Below are 22,181 nucleotides of genomic sequence, written 5' to 3' on the forward strand. Positions count from 1 at the left end.
GACACTGCAGTGGCAGCTCGGAGGCAGAGGGTCCGGCACCAGGGAAACCCCCCGGAGCTGTGCCCCTGGCCCCGGGATCCTCCACGCCTGACGCCTGGCCGCGTCTCCCCGGGGGGCTCAGACTCGGAGCTGGGAGGGAGGGACAGGGAGGCCACGGAGGCTGTCACTCGACAGAGCCATTCACCGGTGGCGGAGCAGAGAGCGAGCCCCAAGCCACAGCCTCTACCCTGGGGCGGGCACCCAGGGCCTCCGCCTCCTGGCCCGTCACACCCCGGGGAACTGTTTCTGATCCTCACCCTCCCTGGGGAACAGTCTGGCCCTCAGCGGCTGACACGGAGCAGCATCTGCCTACCGGTCCCGCCCTGAGCAAGCCCCTGAACGTCTCTGGGCTGCGGCTTCCTCCACTGCACAGCCCACCCCACAGGGGGAGGAGGAAGGAAAATATTTGACTACGTCATCATCGGAGTGTGGAACAGACTCAGAAGGGGCCGCCACACTGCCACCACGATTAGCCCGGAAATCACCCTGCAGACCATTCCATTTCGCAAACATGGAGACTGGCATCCGGGGAAGAAATGACTCGCCCAAGGTCTCCGGGACCTCCCATGCAATTGCTACGTAACAGCCTGTGTCAGAGCTTCTCAAAGTCTGGCCCCCCCACCAGCAGCCTAGGCACGACCATGAGAGATTGTCAGAAGTCAAGTTCTCGGGCCCCGTCCAGGCCTCCTGAGTCACAACCCTGGGAGCAGGGCCCAGCCGCGTGCGTGCAAAGGAGCCCTCCTCCCAGGGATTCTGACACGGGAGAACCTTCCAGAACTTCTGTTCCACCCAGCTGCACCCCCGCCCCCTGCCCCAGCCTTACCCCATCACCGGGTGCAGCGCGATGGCGCGGGGCTCGTCCAGGTCCTCGGACACCAGGATCTTGCGGGAGGTGCCGTTGAGGCGCGTCACCTCGATGCGGTCAGTGCCCGTGTCGGTCCAGTAGAGGTTCCGGGCCACCCAGTCGACCGCAATGCCGTCGGGGTCGTTGATCTCGGTGTTGACCAGCGTCTGCGCCCCTGAGCCGTCCAGGTAGGCCCGGCGGATGGCCCGCACCTCGTCGTCCGTCCAGTAGACGTAGCCCTCCAGCGGGTCGTAGTCGATGGCGATGGCGTGCCGGATGTCGTCAACCTGCAGGACGATGTCGGTGAAGTCCGGCGTGTCCAGCGATATCCTCCGCAGGTCCGTCCGCCGCGCTAGCAGCAGCACCTCCTCGGCCCCTGTGGACACACCACGTGCGGCGGGGTAAGAGGCTGGGCCCGGGGCGGGCAGGGCAGGGGAGGGGCTCAGCCAGCCCCCAGAAGCTTCCTTGCAAGGACAGGTGATGTCGGGGAACGTTCACTAGATCTTCCTGCACAGCCGCTAGGTCACCCTCATCGGAGCTCCGTGAGGCTGGCACTGTTTGTCCCACCGCAGTACAGATGAGAAGACAGAGGCACAGAGAGGTTGAGCAACCAGCTGAAAGTCACACAGCCATCCGGTTTTAAGCACTGCAAGCCTCTCACCTGGCTACAAGCCAGCCCCGGCCGGGCACTGGGCTCCAGCCCCCACTGGGTCCCACCTGCTCTCCACGCTCACCTTTGTGGCTCCGCTGAGGTGCGGCTTCCTCCCTGAAGCCCCACCCGCCCCGGCCCACCCACAAGGTAGCTCCGTGTCCCACCACCGCAGGTCATCCCAGTCTGCTTCCTTCTGAGGTGGCTGTCTCATGGACAAGGGCGAGCTCCTGGGGACGGCGGCCCAGGCTTCCTCTTTGTCACCCGGCAGTGTTCACATGTGACTCTGTCCTGGATCCTCCCTGCTGGATTTATCAGAACTTCCAGCAGCAGAAGGGGCACATGGAGCCTCCTGTGGACTCAGGGGCCCTGGGGTGCTGCCCAACCCTGGCCTGGACACCTCCGAGACTGCTGGGGGCACCCCGTGGCCCTCCACCTGGAGCGGGGTCATCCTTCGCTCACACATTCTGGCCCTTTCTCCCCTCAAGGACCCCCATAACCAAGAAGAGTAGGCGCAGACAACACTACTGGCACTCTGGGGCCGCTTACCTGGTTTGACTCGAGACCCAGAATGGGGAGGGACCCCCCTGAAGTCACGCAGCATCACGGGATGCAGACAGGGACCGAACCAGCCCGGCACTTCCCCGAGACCCAGGCGCCCAGGCCCAGCCAGCTGCCCGGTCTCTTCAGTGCCTGGTCAAGGCACGGACAGCCTCCTACACCTCAGTGCCAGCTTCCTGCCACGGGGGCCAGGCGCTCAGACCCTGCGCTTCAAGTGAGGGCAGGAACCGGGTCCCTAGTCCCCTGCTCCAAGGCCCAGAGTTCATAACCCGATTCCTCCACTAGAGGGCGCACACATGACAACACTGGCTCCATGAACCCAGGTCAGGGAAACGGAGGCAGGTCACCTGGGAAAAGTGTGTGAGGCGGCAGGCCAGGCTGACGAGGTGGCCCGAGTGACCGGCTACACTGGACACATCTGAGATCCTAAACGGGTTTAGTGAGAGGTGTCCGGGCAAGTTCTGCCTGGCTGTGTGTCGGAGGGAGACGGGGGGAGTTCTGAATTTCAACTGTCTTCCTCTGGGCTCCATTCCCAACACGTTCTGCTGACATCCGACCTGTCCTTCAAGGCCAAGGCCACGTGCCTCCTCCTCTCCCGGAAGCTTTCCCTGCCTCACCTCCCCAGTGGGTGAGCTGGCCACCCGCTCCCGCACCCTGGGCCCCTCTGCTCGGGCACCACCCCTCCCGGCCCCTGGGGATTCTGGCACGTGCCCCCTGCTCTCTGCCGCCCCAACACGAGGCCACGCTCAGAGCCAGCATCCTAGGACACGCGGGGAGGATTCAGGGCCAAAACCTCCTGGCACTGCCCCTGCTGTGTGACTCTGGGCCGGTCCCTGACCCTCTCCAGGCCTCGGTTTCCCCATTTATAGTTAAGTGAGGAATCAGCCCACCCTGAGGGTATATGAGTCCGTGTGTCGCTCTGACCATCAAAGGGACCATCAACCAAAGTCCGTGGAAGGTTCCAGCTCCATCTGCCACCAGAGGGGAGGTGGGGAGACCCCAGGGCCCGGCCAGAAAGGGTCCTGGCCAAGAGGACACCCGCAAAACTTTCCAAAGAGGCTGTCGGGTGCACGCACAGAGGTCGGGCAGGCTCACCGCACAGGAGGTAAGAGAGTCTGTCAGCCCCGGCAGGTGTGGCTCTGTGGACTGAGTGCCCACCTGTGAACCAGAGGTCGCCGGTTCAGTTCCCAGTCAGGGCACAGGCCTGGGTTGCAGGCTGGGTCCCCAGCGGGGGTGGGGGTGGGGGCGTGCGAAAGACAACCACACACTGATGTTTGTCTTCCTCTCTCCCTTTTACTCTCTCTAAAAATAATTTAATAAATAAAAGCTTACAAAAAAGAATGTGTCAGCTCTGGCTGGCGTAGCTCAGTGGATTGAGCGTGGGCTGCAAACCAAAGTGTCGCAGGTTCCATTCCCAGTCAGGGCACATGCCTGGGTTGCAGGCCACGACCCCCAGCAACCGCACATTGATGTTTCTCTCTTTCTCTCTCCCTTCCCTCTCTAAAAATAAATAAATAAAATCTTTAAAAAAAAAAGTGTCAAAGCCCACTCAACCTCAAGGAGCACTTCAACCGCAAACCCCCAGAAAACGCTGGTCCCCATGGAAACCGACACTCAGTCTGAAAACACATCGGGAGCCCGTGTTGCCCGCCCCACCCCCGTGACTCTCCAGCACCAGCACCCGAAACGGCCCAGCCCTCACGCCAGCCCCCGAGGATGCTTTACTGATGAAGAGCTTGGCGCACAGAGAGGTTGAGCTCTCCGCCTCAGGGCACACAGCAGCCAGGGGAGATGAGGTCCCATGAGCACTGTAATCCCTGCAGCTGGCACCCGCAGGACGCCCAAGGGTGACGCGCTGCCCAGGTGGCTCAGTCACGCCACCACCACCACCTTTGTGGGTGGCTACTTTCAGCCAGCCCCTGGGCCAGGTGCTGCAGGCGGGGATGGAAAACACAGACTCGGGCTCCGTGCCCCTGGGGACGCAGCGCAGAGACCCCCCCGCCCCAGGAGCCGGACCGTCGGTGGACCAGTGCCGGAAGGAGAGCTGGGCCCAGGCGCAGCGGAGACGGGCCCGGACCTACAGTTCCAGCAGCTTCTGGACTCAAGTGGCTGTGACCACCAGTGACTCCGGCAGGGCTCATCTCACGGGCACAGAGCCTGGGTGGGGGGGCCAAGGCGTGCCAGGCTCCAGCCCTCCACTCACAAAGCCTTGAGTGTGCTACCCCCCCCCACCCCCGCATCAGGGACCCCCATTATCGCTGTCCCTCAGAAAGAAGCTCTGTAGCTGAGCCCGGGATCACATGCTGGGATACACTGGTGGGTGTTAATTGACTCCAAAGGGGGGTCTTTCACACCCCTTTGGCTGCGGAGCCTTTGAGGTTCTCCTTTGAGCTTTGCCAAGGAAATGAGAGAAACGCAGAGCCCAGGACACCAGCCTGAGTGCCCGAGGGTCTGAGGAGGCCGCGTCCAGCAGGGAGGTAGCTGGGCGCCCTGTCTAGGGCCGGGCCGGTGCGGGCCACGGGCAGACTGCCCATGGCCTAGACCCTGAGGCCACGGGCCAAGGCCACTGCCCACAGGTGATCCCCAAGGCTGTTCGTACCAAGGTGGGATCGGAGCGGCAGCCCTGGCCTGGGGCCACCCGGGGGTGGGCGCCGGGCCCTGTGCCGCGCTACGGGGAGGAAGGGCCGGCCCCTCCCTGCGACCAGACACAGAGGCCGGGTGGGAGTTTGTTTAAACACCAGGGAAGTAAACTGTTTAAAACTAACAGTTTGGCCAAATGGTTTTCCTTGGGGTTGTCTAAACAAATAGCCTTCCTCCCAGAGCTGCCAAAGAAAGGGAAACTGTCCTCTCTCTGGCCGGCTGGCCGGCGGCTGCACAGCAGTCCCAGGGGCCTCCCCCTGGGGCGGGGGCGAGGCAGTGGGGGGAGTGCTCCTGACCGTCCGGTCCTACCTGCTGGCGCACACAGGGGATATAGAGGGCGGCATCTCTGCCTGGCCCCGGGCACAGGCGGCCGGGCACGGGCCAGGAGGGGGGCACGGCCCTCCTGGCAGACGCTGCTCTCTGAACAGAACAGCAGCCCCGAGGGACGACCCGGTCACAGACACGTCCAGTTCAACTCCACCTGCCCCCTGCCCACCTCCACCCAGGACCGGCCATGCCCCCCCACCCCCACCCTCGCCCCCGCACAGGACCACGCAGACAAGGTGGGACAGAGAGAGGCGCGGCCGGAACACGCCGTCCCAGGCTGGGGGCTTGCCCCGGTGGCAACAGACTCCCTCGCAGCCTGGGAGCCAGAAGTCGAAGGTCAAGGTGCCAGCAGGCCGTGCTCCCTGCACAGGCTCCAGGGAGGGACCCTTCCCTGCCTCTTCCAGCCTCTGGTGGTGGGGGCTGGCGACCCTCCACGCTCCCTGGCTTGTGGCTGCACGGCTCCGGTCTCTGCCTCCAGGGCACACGGCCCCCGCCCCTGCGGGTCAGCGCCTGCACTTCCCTCTTAAGAGATCGCCAGTCCTTGGACGTGGGGCCCACCGTGGCCCAGTGTGACTCGGTCCCTCACATGTGCAGACACCCTCTTTCCAAGTGAGGCCACATTACCCGGTTCCGGGGGTGGGGGAAACTTCAACACATCCTTCAGGGGCTCAGGATTCACCCCGCAGCGGGCGGGGAGCCGAGTGAGAGGGCAGGTTCCGTGTGAGGTTCGGGGGAGGGCGCCCCAGGCGGGAGGAGCAGCCCGGGCCACAGGCCACAGCGTGGAGGCCAGCGCACACCAGGGCCGTCAGCAGCCGGGGCGGGCGGGTCGGGGGCTCACGCCCACCGAGAGTCTGAGTTGTCACAGGCCACGGCGCTCCCCTGAGCACGTTCTGCACGCAGGACGCGGGGCAGCTCCGGGCCCCGGAGGAGCAAAAGCCCGGCAGGAACCCCACCGGGGTCCGTCCGCAGTGCTGTCTCTGGACAGTCCTGGGGCTTCCAGCTCGTCTCGGCAAAGGGGTCCCCACTGTCCCTGTCCCACTCCCACGGTCGCACTCGCACGACGCCCTCGGTGCAGCGCTGAAGCCACCACCGACAACATGTGAGCAAAAGCGTGCAAACTTCCTATAGGGACAGCGACGGTCCTGTCCTTTCTTCACATCACAAATCGTTCTTCTTGGGGTTTTTTTTTTTCTTTTCTTTTTTTTTTTGCAACCACATAAAAATGTAAAAACCGTTCTTCGCGCCAAGGCTGCACAAGCCACGGGCGGTTTGCCGGGCCCGCGTGTGGAAGGGGCGTGTGACTCTGACGGCACCGGAGGGCGACGCCCAGCCACAGGGAAGCCGGGCAGCGAGGGCGAGGCGCCGCGAGCAGGTGCGGGCCCTCCCGTCCACTCTCCCGCGAGCCCGAAACTGCTCTCAACGTCTGCGTCTGTGAGGTCTTTAAACGAAAGGCATACGGGCCCCTCGGAAGACCACCAAGACCCCAGCAGCAACAGGTGAAGACCCTCAGCACAGATCAGCAGACGAAGACGACACACGGGTTCCGACCCGGTCACGTGCGCACGGAAGGGGGACCCCACGGCTCCTGCCGCGGGCGGGAGCGCCGCCTGCTCCCCCCGCCTCCCCCGGGGACTTGCCGGGGCCACGCTGCCTGGACAGCAAGGTGGACAGGGACCCTCTGGCCCAGCCCCTTCCCCTCTCTGAGACCCCAGCCCAAAGCAGCAGCGAGAGATGCATGTGGCTTACGTGGCTTCAGGGTCACGGGTTCCTGGTCACAGAGAGTTGCTGTCACTTTGTGGAAACGGCAAAAGCCAGACGGAAGACAAGAAGCTGGGGACAGTCCAAACGTCCCACAACACGAACCATGAAGGGAAGGCAGACACCGGGGCTCAGGCCACCGCACAGTCCCCCCCGGGCTCAGCGCTGCGCAGCGGGGCCAACGGGGGCAGTGCCCGGGGCCGGGACTCCGGGACATCAGGGACATCGGACGCAGCACCGAGCGCACAGCATGAACGGACCCCCCAGAACCAGACCTGCAGAACCAGACCCAAACAGATGCACGGAAAACAGACGCACGAGAAACACGCCAGGACGCTCCCAGCGGCGACCTCTGAGCGGCAAAATTATGGGTAGTTTTTATTTCCTCTGTTATTTTTTTACGATGTTTTCCTTTCTACAGCGAGAACAAATGTTGCTTTACGACAAGAAAAAAGCCAAGACTTGAAAACGCGGGTGGGTGCCCGGCCTGAGGTTCTCCTTAGAGGGTCTCAAGATCTGGGTGGGGGGTGGGGGGCGGGTCTGGGCCCTAGGGACCGGGGAAGGAACCGCCCTGCCCTCCCTTAAACTGCCCCTCAGGGACGGTTCACATGGCCTCCAGGTTCTGAGCCGAGTGCGGGCAAGAGCAGTGGGAGAAGGAAGGGACGGGGCAGAGAGGCTGAAGCCCCCACAGCCCGGGGTGGGGGGGCAGACCCTGCTAGCAGGGGGCCCAGAGAGGGGGCACCTTAAACGTCCTCACGGTTCACCCCCTGCGCACGCCAACATGGGAAAGGGGGTTTTGGTGCTGAGGCAAGTAACAGTGTGTTCCAGGGCATAGAATGACCCCGCCAGCACAGAGGAAAGAGGAGGGGCCCCCGAGCCCCCCACCCCATCACCCCGCAGATGAAGTGGACATGGCCGCAGGTCCCCGATGAACCTCCGCGGCTCCAAGGTCACGGCCCGCCTTAGGAAGGACGGGTCCGCCCGGAGGCCAGCACCACCCCATGTCTCTCTCCTACTGGCTTCTCCCCCTGCCGGGGACACAGGCAGAGAACAGCTTCCCTACGTCTCCTGGACCCCCCGCCAGCCCTGCAGCAGCTCCAGGGCCTCCTTCAGCCCCATCCCCCTGCAGCTGCCCCCACGGCGGGCAGAGCCGCCTCCGGCCTCCTCCCGGGCCTGGGGCTGAGTGGGAACGGCCCGGTCCCAGCACGGGCTGCCATCCACGCTGCAGACTCTGAGGCCGTAAACAGCCTCGCAGCGGGCAGGCAGCCGGCTTGTTTTTGTTTTCAGCGATTGATGGAGTTTCTCCACTGCCCCCCTGGGGCAAGCGGTTGGACAGAGCCGAGACCACAGCCCAGCATCCTGGCCCAGGAAACCGCGCCAAGTGACCACAGGGTCACAAGGCACAGAGGAAGTGGCCGGGCCGGGCGCTGGCTCCGCTGGAAACCTGAGGCCCAAGCAGCTGTCCACCCGCATGGCCCACCCCGGGCCTCCCAGCGAGTGCACAGAAAAGCTGTCACCGCCGGGAGTGGCCGGGCAGGTGCCTCCGCCGGCTCAGCCCTCAAACAGGGGTCACCTCTGTACCCAGAGGCCTGGCAAGGCCAGAGAGCAGCAGGGTCAGGGCCAGCCTGGTGACCCCCTGCATCCAGCCCCTCCCTCCAGTCTCCCGGAGTCACCCCTCACATGGTCCTTGGCCCCCACCCCGCCTAGCCCCTCAGGCTGCTCCCCACACGGGCAGCACAGGTCAACGGTCTCAGTCACACCTGGCTCCAGCCCCCAGCCCCATTTCCTCACTGAGTGACCTGGAGTAAGCAGCCCGACTTCTGTCCCCACACAGGTGAAACTCAGGCATGGACAGCCCCCCCTCCCCCCCAGAGAGGCTGGGAGGGCCCTCCGACAAGGCACGGGCCCCGAAGCCCAAGGCCACAGCCCCGGGGAACATCCTCTCCCGGCGCCATTAAACACGCGCCCGGGGGCCTGTCCCCACCACGCTTCCTGTGGACTAGGGGCAGAGCCGTGTGCTGGAGCCTCAGGTCCCTGGCAGAGGTGGGCTCGAGAGAGACAGAGGCCCATGAGCAGAGCTGGTTGGCTGGGCACATTAAAGATGGGCGGCCCCGCCCCGCCCTGCCCTGGCTGGCGGGGCTCAGCTGGTTGGGCAGCATCCTATTCACCAACAAGTTGCAGGTTCGATTCCCGGGCAGGACATGTGCCCGGGTTGCGGGCTCCATCCCCCACGAGGCGGGCACAGGAGGAGGCCGACCGATGTCTCTCACACTGATGTCTCCCTCTTTCTCCCACCCCCTCCCTTCCTCTCTCCCTGAAAGCCATGAAAACACGGCCTCGGGCGAGGGTGAATAAATAAGTAAAAGATGGGCCGCCCTGAGACTCCAAACCGTGGGTGCACGAGGCTTTAAAGCAGGTGGTGCCGTGGGTGAGGGGAGGCTGGGAGCCACCTCTGTGGCATGTGGCTTGGGTCTCCAAGGAGCCTGCGGTGTCCTTCTGAGCCAGGGACACCATGGGTGTCTCACAAACAGCGGCGACTCTTTCCCCAGTCATGCCCGCTGTCCTGTGGCCCCAGGAGATGGCATGGCCGGGGGTACAGGCATGCCCCTCTGTGCCTGGGGCCCAGGTAGTGTGGGGCAGGGGGCGAGGCTTGGCCAGGCCACCAGGGCTCGGATCCCATCCCCGTCCCTCCTTCTGCACCCCTGCGGGAGCTTCCCCGCCCGTGCCTACGATGCAGGCCAGTCACGGGCCCCGCCCCCCCAGCTCCCGCCAGGCACAGGCGAGGACAGGGCTCAGAAGGGGGCCACCGCGACGGGCATCCCCCCCGGGAGGATGACTGTGCCGCCCGCCCTGCCCCCGTGGTGCACGCTGGCGTTACGGAGTGGGGGTGGGCTGACCGTATGGAAATGCCGCCTCTCGAGCTCAGAAGCGGCTGGGCATCAGCGGGTCACGGGGGCTGAGGCAGCTGCACGCACCTCACAGCGGGCAAGGCGCCTTCGGAGACGTGACTGGCGGTGTTTCATACTCCCAGGTCTCTGAGGCACGGGACCCTGCACTTCGCCAGGGGTCCTGGCCACACCCTGCAGGGCCAGGGCCGGGGCCGGGGCCAGGCCGCCCGATCCCCACCGAATCAGGTATTGGAGCGGGAGGTAAAGGGTGGAAAAGACCCTCCTGGTCTCTCTCTGATGACTAGCCAGCAGCCCAAGGCATCAGTCCAGCCCTGCCCAGCCCAGCCCAGCCCAGCCCAACCAGGGCCCTGGTCACCACCCCCAGGGCCCTGGTCACCACCCCCGGGGCCCGTGGAATTGGAGGGGGAGGGGCACACGGGCACGGCCACCAGCACTTGGCCAGGGCATGTGCAGCCATCGCCCAGTCTGGAGACACCACAAGGTGCACGCGGCGACCGGGCGGGCTCGGCCGGGCAGGTGGGGACTTCCTCTGGGCAGCGTGGGGCTCCACCGGGACTTGGGCCCTGGGAGCCCAGAGCGCGACTCCAAAGCAGTGTGGACACCTGAGCTCCGGGGACATCTGGGGCCAGGCTGAGGCTGGGCTCGGCTGCAGGAGCAAGGGCCACACCGGACAAGCTGGCGGGGGCAGGGTGGGGGCGGGACCCAAGTCAGGTGGCCACAGAGAGCTGGCCGGGCCAGGAGGGTGGGCGGGCGCTGCGGGTTTGTCCTGCAGCTCCCAAACGTCCGCCTCCTAAGACCTTGGCCAGCTCTCCGCTCCGTTTTCATTCGACCTAAAAGTCTGTCTCAGGCGCAGACACAAAAGCGCACATGCTCTGTGGTTCCGTTGCTGCGCCGCTCCGGAACGAGTGAAGCTGATCCCGGGTGATGGAAGTCAGGACGGCGCGGAGGCGGCTGCAGAGTGGGTGCGGGGCGGGGGCCGGGGGGTGGGCGTTTCTGGGTGGTGGAAAGGCCCCGTGTCTGCGCTGGGGTGGTGTTTACACAGGTTTATGCAACTGTCAAAGCTAATCAAAACACACACTTCGAATCTGTGCACTTCATTGTCTGCAAGTTATACCTCGGTTTCCAAAAAAAAAAAAAAAAAACAGGAGTTAGTGCCCGGGCTTGTCATCCCGTTTCCTGGGACTGCGCAGTCTGGTTTCCTCGCCCTGAGAAGTTCACGGTCCGCGGCCGAGAACAGCAGCTGCCTCCTGTTCGCAGTCAAGGCCAATCACAGCCCAGCCGGCGGAGCGGCCGTCACAAGGGCCTCCTTTCTTCTCCCTTTGACCTACTTCCCCCGATCGGTGACAAGATAGCCAGACTGGGAACAAATGCGCTCCTTATTCCTCAGCCCCGAGCCGCGGCTAATCCGCCCGGACAGACGGGCGCACGTGAGGGGCTGGGAGACGTCGGCCAGTTGTCAGCCGGCCCATCAGACCGGCTGAGACGCCTCTGTTCCCCCCGCCGCCTCGGCCGGCCGCATCCCCTACCCCCGTGTTTTCATTTCCTGTCCCTGCGAACATCTGTTAAAACTACTTCTTGGCGAGGTGGGGCGGGCAGACCCGTAAATCACCACGTTGGAGCCTCCCGCCTGCCCCACCAGCAGCCACGGCCCGGGTGGGGGACGGAGGGCCCGTCCCAGCCCAGCCCTGGCCCTGCCACCCTGGGCGCTGGAGCCACACGCATGGCGTGGACGCTGCCACGAGCCACCGTCGTCCCGGGCCGTTTGGGCCTGGAGCAGGGAGTGCGCTGCCCAGAAAGCCCCCCGCAATGAGCAACGCGGGGACAGAAGTCAGAACCACCGGGGCGCGTCCCACAGAGAGCCGGCAGCTGAGAGGGCTGGGCGAGGGAGGCGGCGACTCCCAAGTAAGGCCCCGCTACTGCCGTTTTTAGCCCATTCCACATAATTGGAAAAACATGGGGGAAAGCAGAGCCAGCTGGGCGCCTCAGTCACAGCGGCGGCTGCTGCTGCAGAGGGGGCGGGGAGGCCGGGCCCGGAAGGGCTCCCTGCATGCTGGCTTCCCAGGACGAGAGCCACGGGGCACGCCCAGGTCTCCCCCCACTCCTGAGTCCCTGGCAGACCTGGGGCCACCTGCTGTGACTTCCTTCCCTCGTCCCCAGCCTCAGGACCCCCGCCAGGGCCACTTCAGGAGGGGCCTGGGGAGCCCATGCACCCCGAGTCTCATGCCCCACCTGCAGGGACCCCACGGGGGCATCCTGGACAGCACTCCACAGCCCGGCCGCTCGGGGGACTCGTCCGCTGTCCGATCTCACGGGCGAGGAAACCGCAGCTCAGAGGGCTGCCGTGGGCAGCCAGAGGGTGCCCCGTTCCACCCTGCCCCCCTAGGGGGCACGCCTGCGCACTCTGAGACATCAATCCCCCCGTTCACTGGGGCCCAAGCATCATCACCGTCTCAGCCCCTTCCTTGGGGAGGGCACCGACCCCCTGTACAGGGCCGGCTTTCACTCGCTCCAAGGAGGGGAAAAACAGCGTCCTCCCACGTCACAGAAATGTCATGTTCAACTCCACGAAGCAGACGCCGGAGGGAGAGTCCCAGGGATCCGAAAGTCATGCCCCCGGCCCTGGCTCGCTCTGCTGAGACATCCCCTGCTGGGGATGGCCCGTGATTCTGACCCGCTGCCCGTCTGCCTGCCCTGGGCGCCTGTCCCGTGCAGAGTTGGCCCCCCCGTGTCCCCCACCTGGCCCGTTTTGGAGCTGCGGATTTGATGGGGCTGGGGAACCTCGATGTGACCGGCCTGAGGAATTCCGACACAGCTGGGCCCCCGCGCTGGACCCCAAATCCCTCCCAGCCCAGTGCCAGCCTTCATCCCATGGGGAGCCACACGCCCAGGGCACCCGGGACACACGCCTCACCCCTCGGCCCCTCGCCCGCTGGCCCCATCTCCCCGCGCCTCCACCCACTCTTGCTGGCACCACCGGCCTCTGGATCTCCCTCTGACTCCAAACATCTGGGGAAGATGGGCTCTTCTGGCATCAAACCCAACTGCCTGCCTGGCTGCAAGTTCAAGTTCGAGGCACGGCTCACCTATTTGGGGCAGCCAGGCCTTCGTCCCAACAACCCCATAAATCGCATCCTAGTAGCATTCCTTCCGTAGGCAAAGGCACTGAAGCACAGAGAGGCCGAGTCACTTTCCGAAGGTCACACAGCCAGAGTGTGAGTCAAGGTGTGGTAGACAGTGGCAGACACGTGAAAGCATCACAGGGCCGAACGGGAGCAGCTCGAGCCCTGAGACCGAGGCTCCTTGCCGCCTCACCGCCAGTCTGCAGCAGGCGCCCCGCTGCGGACCAAGTCCCTGTCATCCGTCCCAAATATCTTTTGTGACGCCCTCCCCCATCCCCAACAGGGGAGGCCGCCCTGCACAGCCCCTTTCTCCATCTCAGGGTGCCTCCTAGCCCTCACCGCGTGCCCTCAGTTCTTTGACCCCCCCGCCCCCCCCCCCGGTGCCCTGGACGTCAGGGACCCCGCACCCAAGAGGATCCCCAGACCGTCCCAGGGCCTCCTTTGCCAGACCCTGAATCCCATCCTCTCGGCGGACACCCCAGCATCAGAAGACTCCCCCAGAGCTGGCAGCCCCCCGCAAGCTGTGCTCCCTCCGGCCGGGTCGGCAGCCACACCGGGCTCTGCCCACTGGGACCTCAGAGCTGTGTCACCGGCGGCGACTGTCAGCAGGATTCAGTGTTTCGGTTCTTCCTTTTGCCCGTTACCAGCCGCGGCCTCCAGACTTTCCAAGCCGGTGCCCTGCATGTGGTCAGCGGCACTCAGAAGCCCACACTCCCCGGATCACGCCTGTCCGCTGGAACGCAACGCTGCGCACGCCAGCAGACACCGGCCGCCGGGGAGGCCCTGCGCAGCGAGGGAGACAGCACTGGGGCTCGGGTGATGGGACCATGCTCTCTAGTCAAACCTTTGTCTTCAACGTGCCTTTTTGCAGCAAAGAATAAGAACTGGGGGGCGGGGGGGGACAGAAGAACTGGGGGACAGGACACTGCACCCCAAGCCCCAATGTGCAGGCGGGGTCATGGCTGTTGGCGACCTCTGAAGCCCTCGGACCCCACTCCGGCTTCCTGCGTGGGCCCATCTCTGACGTGCTGTCTGTCCCGCTCGAACAGGTGGAAAGGCCCCCAGTGGCCGAGTCCGTCTCTCACTCACGCCCCGGATCCCTCGGGACTAAGGAATACGGAGACGTCTTAGGGCCACCTCGAATTCCCAGAAAGCCACCAAGGAGAGATGCTCCCGAGAGGCCTCTGGGGCTTTTCTTGACTCAAACTAAAACCATCAGAAAACTCTGCTCACCCTCCCGTACCCCAGCGGCCCCTGGAGCACAGCCCTGAATGGGGCCAGGGCCGCAGGGGCCCCTCCAGCCCCCAGAACCAGCCAGGCCTGCACTGGGAATCGGTCTTATGAAAGCACAGATCCCAGGGTCACATTCTCATGCAAAGCAAGACTCCCTCCCATCCCCTTTGTCTCCTGGGAGCCTGCCCCTCCTTCTGACCGAGCTCCCCAGGCCGGGCATCTGGGGTGAACTCGCAAAGATGCAGGCGCACCGCAAAACACTCCCCAAGCTGAGCTGCCCCTGCAGACTGCCCCCCTTGGCCCACACCCTCACCCAAACCAGCCCCCCGGAATGACAACACGTGTTTCTTCTGCGCACTTGGCACCCTCCAACTTATTTGTCAGTGTCCTTCAGGGATGGGGGTGGTGGGCAGCAAAAACAGTTCTCACAAGACCAGGGAGGGTGGCCCTGAGCTGCTCAGTTCTAGGGGAGTCTGCAGGCTTGCTGACCCCGCTGAAGGAGGCTGGGTGCTATGGCTCAGCACCCCACTTCCCTCAACGGCTTCCCCCAAGAAGGGCAGGCTTTGCTGCTAATCCACCCGTTCTACCCTGCAGGGACCAGTGTCAGCTCCCCACCAAAGAGCCCCCCACCCATGACACCTCCTCCAGGAAGCCCTCCTGGCCAGGCTGCCTCCTCTACTCTGCCCCCTGTGCAGGTCCTCCCCCACCAGCCCCAACACAGAGGGCTCCCCAGGGTGCTCTGTGCCCAGACATGGGGATGCACCTTTAACACTGGCAGAAAGAATGCAATACCCTCAAAAGGGCTCACCCACGGGCGGGGGGTTGCCAGGGCTGAGAGGCCCCAACTATGGGAATGCTGGGAACCACGAGGAGGCCGGAGTCCGTGTGAGCCCGCAGCCCCTGCCTCCTCTGGTTGTGAGAGAAGTCGGCCCACCCCCAGGGCGTGGGCAAACCATGGCTCCAGCAGGCCCGCCCCCGCTCCCTGAGCCCAGTGAGACACGGAGACACCAACGGCATGTGCACCCACTTCGCGCCGGGCACCCTGCACAGGAGCGCTCCACTCCCGTCACACCCTGGGTCCTCCACAGCTTCCCTGGGCAGGGGGCGCCCTGCGACCCCCGTCTCCCAGACCAGGAAGAGAGGCACAGAGCGACCAGGCCCCAGCCCCCAGCAGCCCCCAGGTGACAGTTAGCACTTCGCACCCCTGGGTGTCCCGGACAAGTCACTCCTGGAACTCCAGCTTCTCCAGCTACGCCACTGCACTGGGCCGTGCCTCTGGGACGCTATGAGGGTCCACACCCCATTCCAGGAATTCGGGTGCATGAGGGGGCCTCCCGGGGTCGCTTCGCAAAAGCTGCCTGCACCAGTGCCCCATCAGGGTGAGGGGCGTGATAGGCACTTCTGCACAATCCGCCCTTTCGCCACCCCCCACTCCTTCCCCAAATGTCCACGTGCAGTCTGGCTCGGACCCCCAACCTGGGCAGAGATGGCAGCCAAGCCGGCGTCCAGCCACAAACCTCCCTCTTCCCGAGCAGACATCACAAGCCGATCCAACACAGGGCTCGGGCAGGCATCACCAATCCGTGCGGCACCTGACACCGGATCCAGGCCCGCCCTCTCCTGGCAGAACACTGGGAAGGAGCAACAGCAGAAAAATGCCCGACTGGGGAAGCAGGTTCAAATACTCTCCAGGCGCCGTGACTCACGAGTCTGACACACACACACACACACACGCACACACACGCACACAAACTGCAGCTGCTCCTGCGATGAAGTCCAGTGAGACACAGACACACACAGAAAACGGGCAAGGGCACGCTGGAGCGTCAACAGACCGGCTCTGGAGTCCCTGTGCTTCTCAGCAATGCCGGGCAGGACCGGCTGCACCGTGAGCAGAGACCACTGCTGAATGAAAAGACGGGGCCCCTTGTTCAAATTGGTCGGCACTTCCAGTCAGCGACACCTGAGCGCTCTCTGGCGGGGCGCTCCAAGCCGGGGTTCCCTCCTCCGGGGAGGGGCAGGGGCGCCCAGCACACCCTGGAGGGGGGCCGGGACTCACCCGCCGGGGCCAGGCAACAAGACATCAGCTATCCAGTCACCTTCCTTCGAGACAGAAGCAGCAGCCGACCCAGGCCTCTGGGAGCTAGGAGGCCTCCCCACCTTCTAGAACCTACTCTGCCACTTGCCACAGTGATCCCAGAGGGCAACCCTGTCCAGCTCTCTCCTGTGTAAGTGAGAGCAGCAACCTCAACTGGTCCAGCTGCTCCTCCCCCTCAGTGTCCACCGTCCACCCCGAACTCGCTTAGTCCCCAACCCCAGAGTGGCCGAGCCGCCCAAGCCAACTCACCTGGTCCTCCTGGGCCCCAGGCCCAGCTCTCCCCCAGGGCCACCTGGGAGGCCGAGGTGAACGGACAACAGCAAGGGGCCCAGAAGGGTCCGAGGAGCTGGGCTGCCCACTCACACGCCCCTGCCCGCCACACCAAATACCACCAGCTCGCCGGAGCTTCAGCCTCCCCACCCTCCCGGGCTCGGGCGTGGGCCCCAGGAGCCAGGCCACTTGTGGCGTGACGCCGGGGCCCAGGACTCAGCGGGGACTCCACGGACACCCGCCGAAGGCATGAACGAGGCGCCGTTCCGGCGGTTTCTAAGGCGTGCTCTGAGTGGGCAGAAACCCACTTTGAAACAGCCGTGTGGGTTGGGGGGGCCCACCTGGTCCCCAGTTCCCAGACGGCAGCAACACGTCCTCTTAATTAATGACTTCCCGCCGCCACACAGGACCCTCCCACGGCCCCCAGGGAAACGAGGTTCTCGAGGGGGATGCCGCCCGGGCCAGCGCAGGGCACCGCTCACACACCCCCGTCGGTGTGACGGCCAATCTCCACGGAAGCGAAAGACCCCGCCTCCAGGGTGACCACAGGACCCCCCACAGACCCTGGCCTGCCAAAGCAGAGGACCAGGAAACCACGCCGGGTGGAACCCAGAGCCCTCGGGCAGCAGGTGACAGGCTGGCAGCCAGGGGCAGAGGAGACAGAGTGCGTCTGGGGTGGGGGGGCTGCTCGCCTCAGACCCTGGCCCACAGAACCCCCACCCACGAGACCTGTGGCACAAGCCAGCCCGCCCAGGAAGGCCTCTGCCCTCCCCCCAATTAGGACTGGGCACAGAGGCGGCGACTGCCTTCCTGACTCCCTACCCCCCTGGCTGGCCAGGCCTGAGTCCACCTGGGTGCTGCCCAGTAGTGCCACGCCCTGGACGTCCCAGGGACAGACCGGCTCCTGGCCTGGCACCATCTCCAGAGGAGCACGCCCTGCACCTGGCACCTGAGAACCAGAGGCTCAGACACCACTGCAGGGCAAGGGCCTTCGCCAAAACATCATCGTAGTGTGAGTCCTTGAAGAGCTGACTGAACATTAAGGGGGAGCATGAAAAGGTGATAAAATACCTAAAGCAAAGGTGGAAGAGGGCGTGTGGGGGAGAAATCAACTGAACTTGCGCTGGAAAGTTCCCATTAGGAACACGTTCTCCACCTCCGTTTCCACGGGGGTCACTGTGGCGCCTCGCGGGCCAGGGCTGGCGAGGCCCCGCCCCCAAAGAGACTCCGACCCCAGGGAGACCCCGCCCCCAGGGCAGTCCTCCCGTGCCCCAGTCTCACCTGCCTTGCAGGTCTTGCCGTTGTGCTGCAGCTGCACACCAGTGGGGCAGGCGCACGCGTAGAAAGGCTCCCTCGGGGACAGCAGGCACAGGTGGGAGCAGCCCCCATTGTCCTCCTCACACTGCGTGTGGACTGGGGAACACAAGGCAGGTCAGAGAAAGTTCCAGAACAGGGCCCTCGACCCTCCCCCACCACGTGTTTCCAAACAAGTAGTGCCCCCGCATTCTTGTCCCCTGGGAGCCCCGGTGTGTCCATCCGCCCAAACACCGTCCAGGCGTGGGCATCCTCCCGCCCTCCCTCATCTCCTTCAGGACTCCACAAAGGACACCTCCTCCAGGAAGGCTGCCCTCAGCATTCCCCCGCAGGATCTCAGAACCCACCCGTGGGGTAATGACAGAGACCCCTGAGATGGGGGCTTCCCGCAGCAGAGGCCTGTCTTGTCATTGCAGCGTCCCTGACCCTGCAGGCTCTGCACGGCGGCCTGGTGGCCACCCCTGGACACAAGGCTAAGCCCCTCGGTCCTGATGACAATGCCTTGCATTGTCCCCAGCCCGTCCACAAGCAGTATGCAGCTGAACCGAACAAACGCTGCTGGAATCTCCCTCTGCCCGCGGATAACTGGAGACACTCGCGGGGGCGGGGGGGGGCGCTCCCGCGCTCGCTGCCTCCGCCCTGGGCATGCGGGCCGCCCGAGCGTGGACGTGAGGACCGTGACATCCATCCACACGGCGCCTCCTTCCTCTCGCTGCTAAAAGCAAGTGCCCCTGGGCCCCGGTCTTCCGTTCAAAGTCTGAACCTTCTACGGCACTGCAGCCAGAAGCCCCTGCCCTGGTCCCCGCCAGCTGCCTGCCTGTCACGGGAGCCCCGAGCCTGCACCTTTCCAGGCCTTCCCCATCGGAGACGCCTGCCACGACCCTTTGGGGACCCTAGACTGAGGACCTCGACTCGGAGCAGATGTTCATGAATAAATATGAAACTTCCGCTGGGCCTGGAAAACAGGGCGGCCGCCCTCCAGAATGATGGCAGAGCGGGGCTAGCTCTGCAGACGCCCAATCCAGCCACTGCAGGTCCACCGCTGCGTGCCACGCCCCCCTGCGCGCCACGCCCCCTGAGCGCCACGCCCCCCTCCAGCAAGCACCTCCTCCCCCTCCACCCACCTGAGGGTCAGCCTCCCCCAGGCCCTGGGCCCCTGTGGGGAGAGGACACCCGCCCCTCCCCACTCCCACACGCCCGCCCACCCGACTCACAGTAAGGCTGCCGCTCAGGGCTGAGCACTTGGATGTCCATGGGCGAGTAGAGCGCGCGGAGGATCTCCTTCCGCTTCTCGCCGGTCCTCTTGTTGCAGGCGTGGATGGAGCGGGTCTGCCAGTCGGTCCAGTAGAGGGTGTCCCCAGAGAGCGTCAGCGCGAAGGGGTGCGTCAGGCTGCCCTCCACCACCTTCTGCCTGCAGGCGCAGGAGGCGGAGGAGGAGCCGTCAGGGCCCATGGTCCCCGGCACCCGTAACCGCCAACCAGCTAACAGGACCCGGCGGGACGACGGGAGCTGGGGCAGAGCAGAGTGACCCAGGGCAGAGCGAGCCGGGGACCCTCCCCCGCCCGGGGCACAGGGTGCCCTCCAAACCCAGCTGGCACCCCGCCCCCCAGCAGCGATATGGGGGGACCCCGCACATCCAGCTGTTCCCTGTCCAACCTGTTCCTAGAACAGCAGCTGCCGGCCAAGGGCCTCACAGAGGAGGAGGACGTGGTGGGGAGGAAGCCACACCTGGGGACCAGCACACCTGTTCTGCCCGAGGCGCCCACAGCGTAATGCAGGTCAGCCAAATGGGCAGCTCAGCCCCACGATGCCCACAATGCATCGTTTCGGAGTAAATTCCCGTGGTGACAACACAAGAAGAGGACTTCCTCGTCTACGTATTCACGAGGCCCAGCAAACCAGAAGAGCCGTATGTCTGTGGCAATGTCCTTAAGGGCCCTCCCCCTACCAAAGGCTCCCGGGGCGGGCTGCGCTGGGCGGTCACTGCCTGGTCCCCAGCGTGGGTGCAGCGCCCGGGCCAGAGTAACACTCGCTCATCCGGAGCGCCCAGCACCACACGCCCGTGCCCTCTCTTCGTCTGACCGATGTAACCGTCCGTCTGCTTTCCTGACGTCCGTGTTTTCGACAACTTACTGAGCCGAAATTCCTCTGACGCAGAATCGGCCGTTTCAAAGTGAACAGTCCGGGGCTACGCATTAACGTGAACCTCAACACGCACTTTCAGATCTTTGGGAACCCACACGCCTAGGCGTGGAACTGCTGGGATCGCCTGGCAACTCAATGTTCACATCCTGAGGACCACCAGGCTCTTCTTCCCCGGTGTTGCCACAGTCTGATCAGAGAAGCCAAAGGCCCATTATTTTGGGGGGCTGCTCCACCTCCCCAAGCCCTGCCTGGGCCAGAGGCTCCTCGGTGCACTGCGCCTGCCCTCACCCCTCCTCCTAGGATGCTCCCCCCCACCCCACCCCCCCGCCCCCGGTCCAGCTCCAGTCACCTCCCCCTGCCTCCGGTCGGACCATGGGCCCGACACACCTGCCCTCACTGAGCACTCAGGTGCGCAGTCACTGCGCCCCAAGCACTGCACGCTCCACCCCGTCGGCCCTGTGAACCCTCTGGACAGGGCAATCCCTGCCCCAGTTGTCACCGCGGCCGCAAGGCTCAGAGCACCCACGTGACCCAGGCACAGTCACAGCCGGGAGGGGCTGAGCAGGGCGGCTGGCTCCCGCACTTGCCCTCTCCCCCGGCAGACCGAGCTGCCGCCTGCGCAGCCCCGGGCGCGCCAGGGAGCGTGCTGGCCACCTGCGCTGAGGCAGGAGGAGCGGGCCTGAGAGCAGACCCTGCAGTCCCAGCGCCTGGCTTCCAGCCTGGCTCTGACCTGCTGTGTGACCTTGGAGGCACTCCCGTGCCTCTCTGTGCACTCTCGTGACAGAGGTTCATGACAGCAAAACCGCATGAGGTTGATGTGTCCAACTCTATGCTGGTTAGAGAATGAAATGAACCGGTAAAATGTCCAGGCAGACAGCAAGTGCTATGAAAGGGTTAGCCACCACCACCATCATCGCCACCATCACCACCATCACCACTGCCACCACCACAATCGCCATCACCATTACCGCCATCACCATCACCATCATCATCGCCACCGCCACCATCACCACCACCATCATTATTACCCTTATCACTATCACTGCCACCATGACCACCACCACCGACATTATCACTGTCACCACTGCTATCACCACCACCATCATTAGTATGTTTTAACTGTCACCACTGTCCTCACTGTCCCTCGTCACAATCCCTCCACCAGAACCTCCCCCACCTGCAGCCTTTGCAGCCTCTAACCCACCTTTCTGAAGTGCCCGGGTCACTCAGCAACCTGAGGACCACAGGCCCAGGCTGTCGCACTTTCTAAATCTCAAACAGGGCCCAGGCCAACGTGCACTCGCAGGGACAGGGGGAGAGAATGCCGGCCCTGGGTGCGAGGCTCAGCTGTAAGCAGCAGCCGGGAAGAACTAGGGCCTCCTGCCAACAGCTGTGAGGGTGACACTGGGGGTGGACACTTCAGCATCAGTCAAACCTGCAGATGACCACAGCCGCAGCAGCTGCCTGACTGCGACCTCAGGACACAGCCTGAGCCAGAACCACCCTGCTAAGCCACTCCAAATTCCTGACCAACCCCCCAACTGATGCTGCTCTATGCTGCTACATTTGGGGTTCTTTTGTTATGCAGCGACAGATAACTAATACACAAGGCTGGATAAAATGTGGCAAACCTGCCGACATTCTCGAGTCTGTCTGCGTTGGTAACTGCCTGTGTTTGCAGAGATGCAGCCACTGAACGCCCCCCCCCACACCGTGTCACCAACCGCAGCCCTCGGCACTGGCACCCACACACTCCCTGCCGGGGGCAGGAGCCCAGCCGGCGCCCGAGAGGAGCCCCGGGTCCTGGCCCTGAGCCGGCAGGCAGTGTCTGGTTACACCTAAAGCATAAAGAAGTAGGAGGACCATAGCTAAGCTGGCCAGAAATCTCCAAAAACAACTGCTCAAGATGGAAAAAATCCTTTATATTCATTCATCATTTGACCCATTTGATTGAGCACGAACTATGCGTAAGGCCCTCTGGCAAGACTGGGGGACGCCATGAACCCCAAGACGACCCTGAGCCTGCCTTCGGGGTGCTGTGCGTTGGGGGGAAGCCGCAGTGCAGGGAGCTGTTAAAAACCCGGTGGGACCCTGGGGCTTTAGGTCCACGACCCCTTGTCTGCAAATCCAAAAGTCTGAAAACTGAAAGAGTTTTCTCCTCCTTTAATGGCAAAACTTGCGTATGGATGCGAAGCTATTTATCATCTTCTCAGTTTTGCTTCGAATGCACACTTTACATTTTGCTACAAAAACATTCACGCGGTTGGTGGCAGAC

General features: G+C 64.2%; 1 protein-coding gene across 1 annotated transcript in view; it reads right to left on the reverse strand.

Annotated features, from left to right (window-relative positions):
- Nucleotides 1-22,181, reverse strand: part of LRP5 (LDL receptor related protein 5) — a 91,724-nt gene that overhangs the window by 35,098 nt on the left and 34,445 nt on the right. Inside the window, exons 4-6 of the mRNA XM_045854856.1 lie at nt 18,976-19,172; nt 17,729-17,860; nt 863-1,259 (exon numbers count right to left, since the gene is read on the reverse strand). Coding sequence (XP_045710812.1) covers nt 863-1,259; nt 17,729-17,860; nt 18,976-19,172 — 726 coding nt within the window. The remainder of the gene's footprint in view (nt 1-862; nt 1,260-17,728; nt 17,861-18,975; nt 19,173-22,181) is intronic.

This window comes from Phyllostomus hastatus, unplaced genomic scaffold (genome assembly GCF_019186645.2).
Source record: "Phyllostomus hastatus isolate PE091 unplaced genomic scaffold, TTU_PhHast_1.1 phas_scaffold_11, whole genome shotgun sequence".
Lineage (NCBI taxonomy): Eukaryota > Metazoa > Chordata > Mammalia > Chiroptera > Phyllostomidae > Phyllostomus > Phyllostomus hastatus.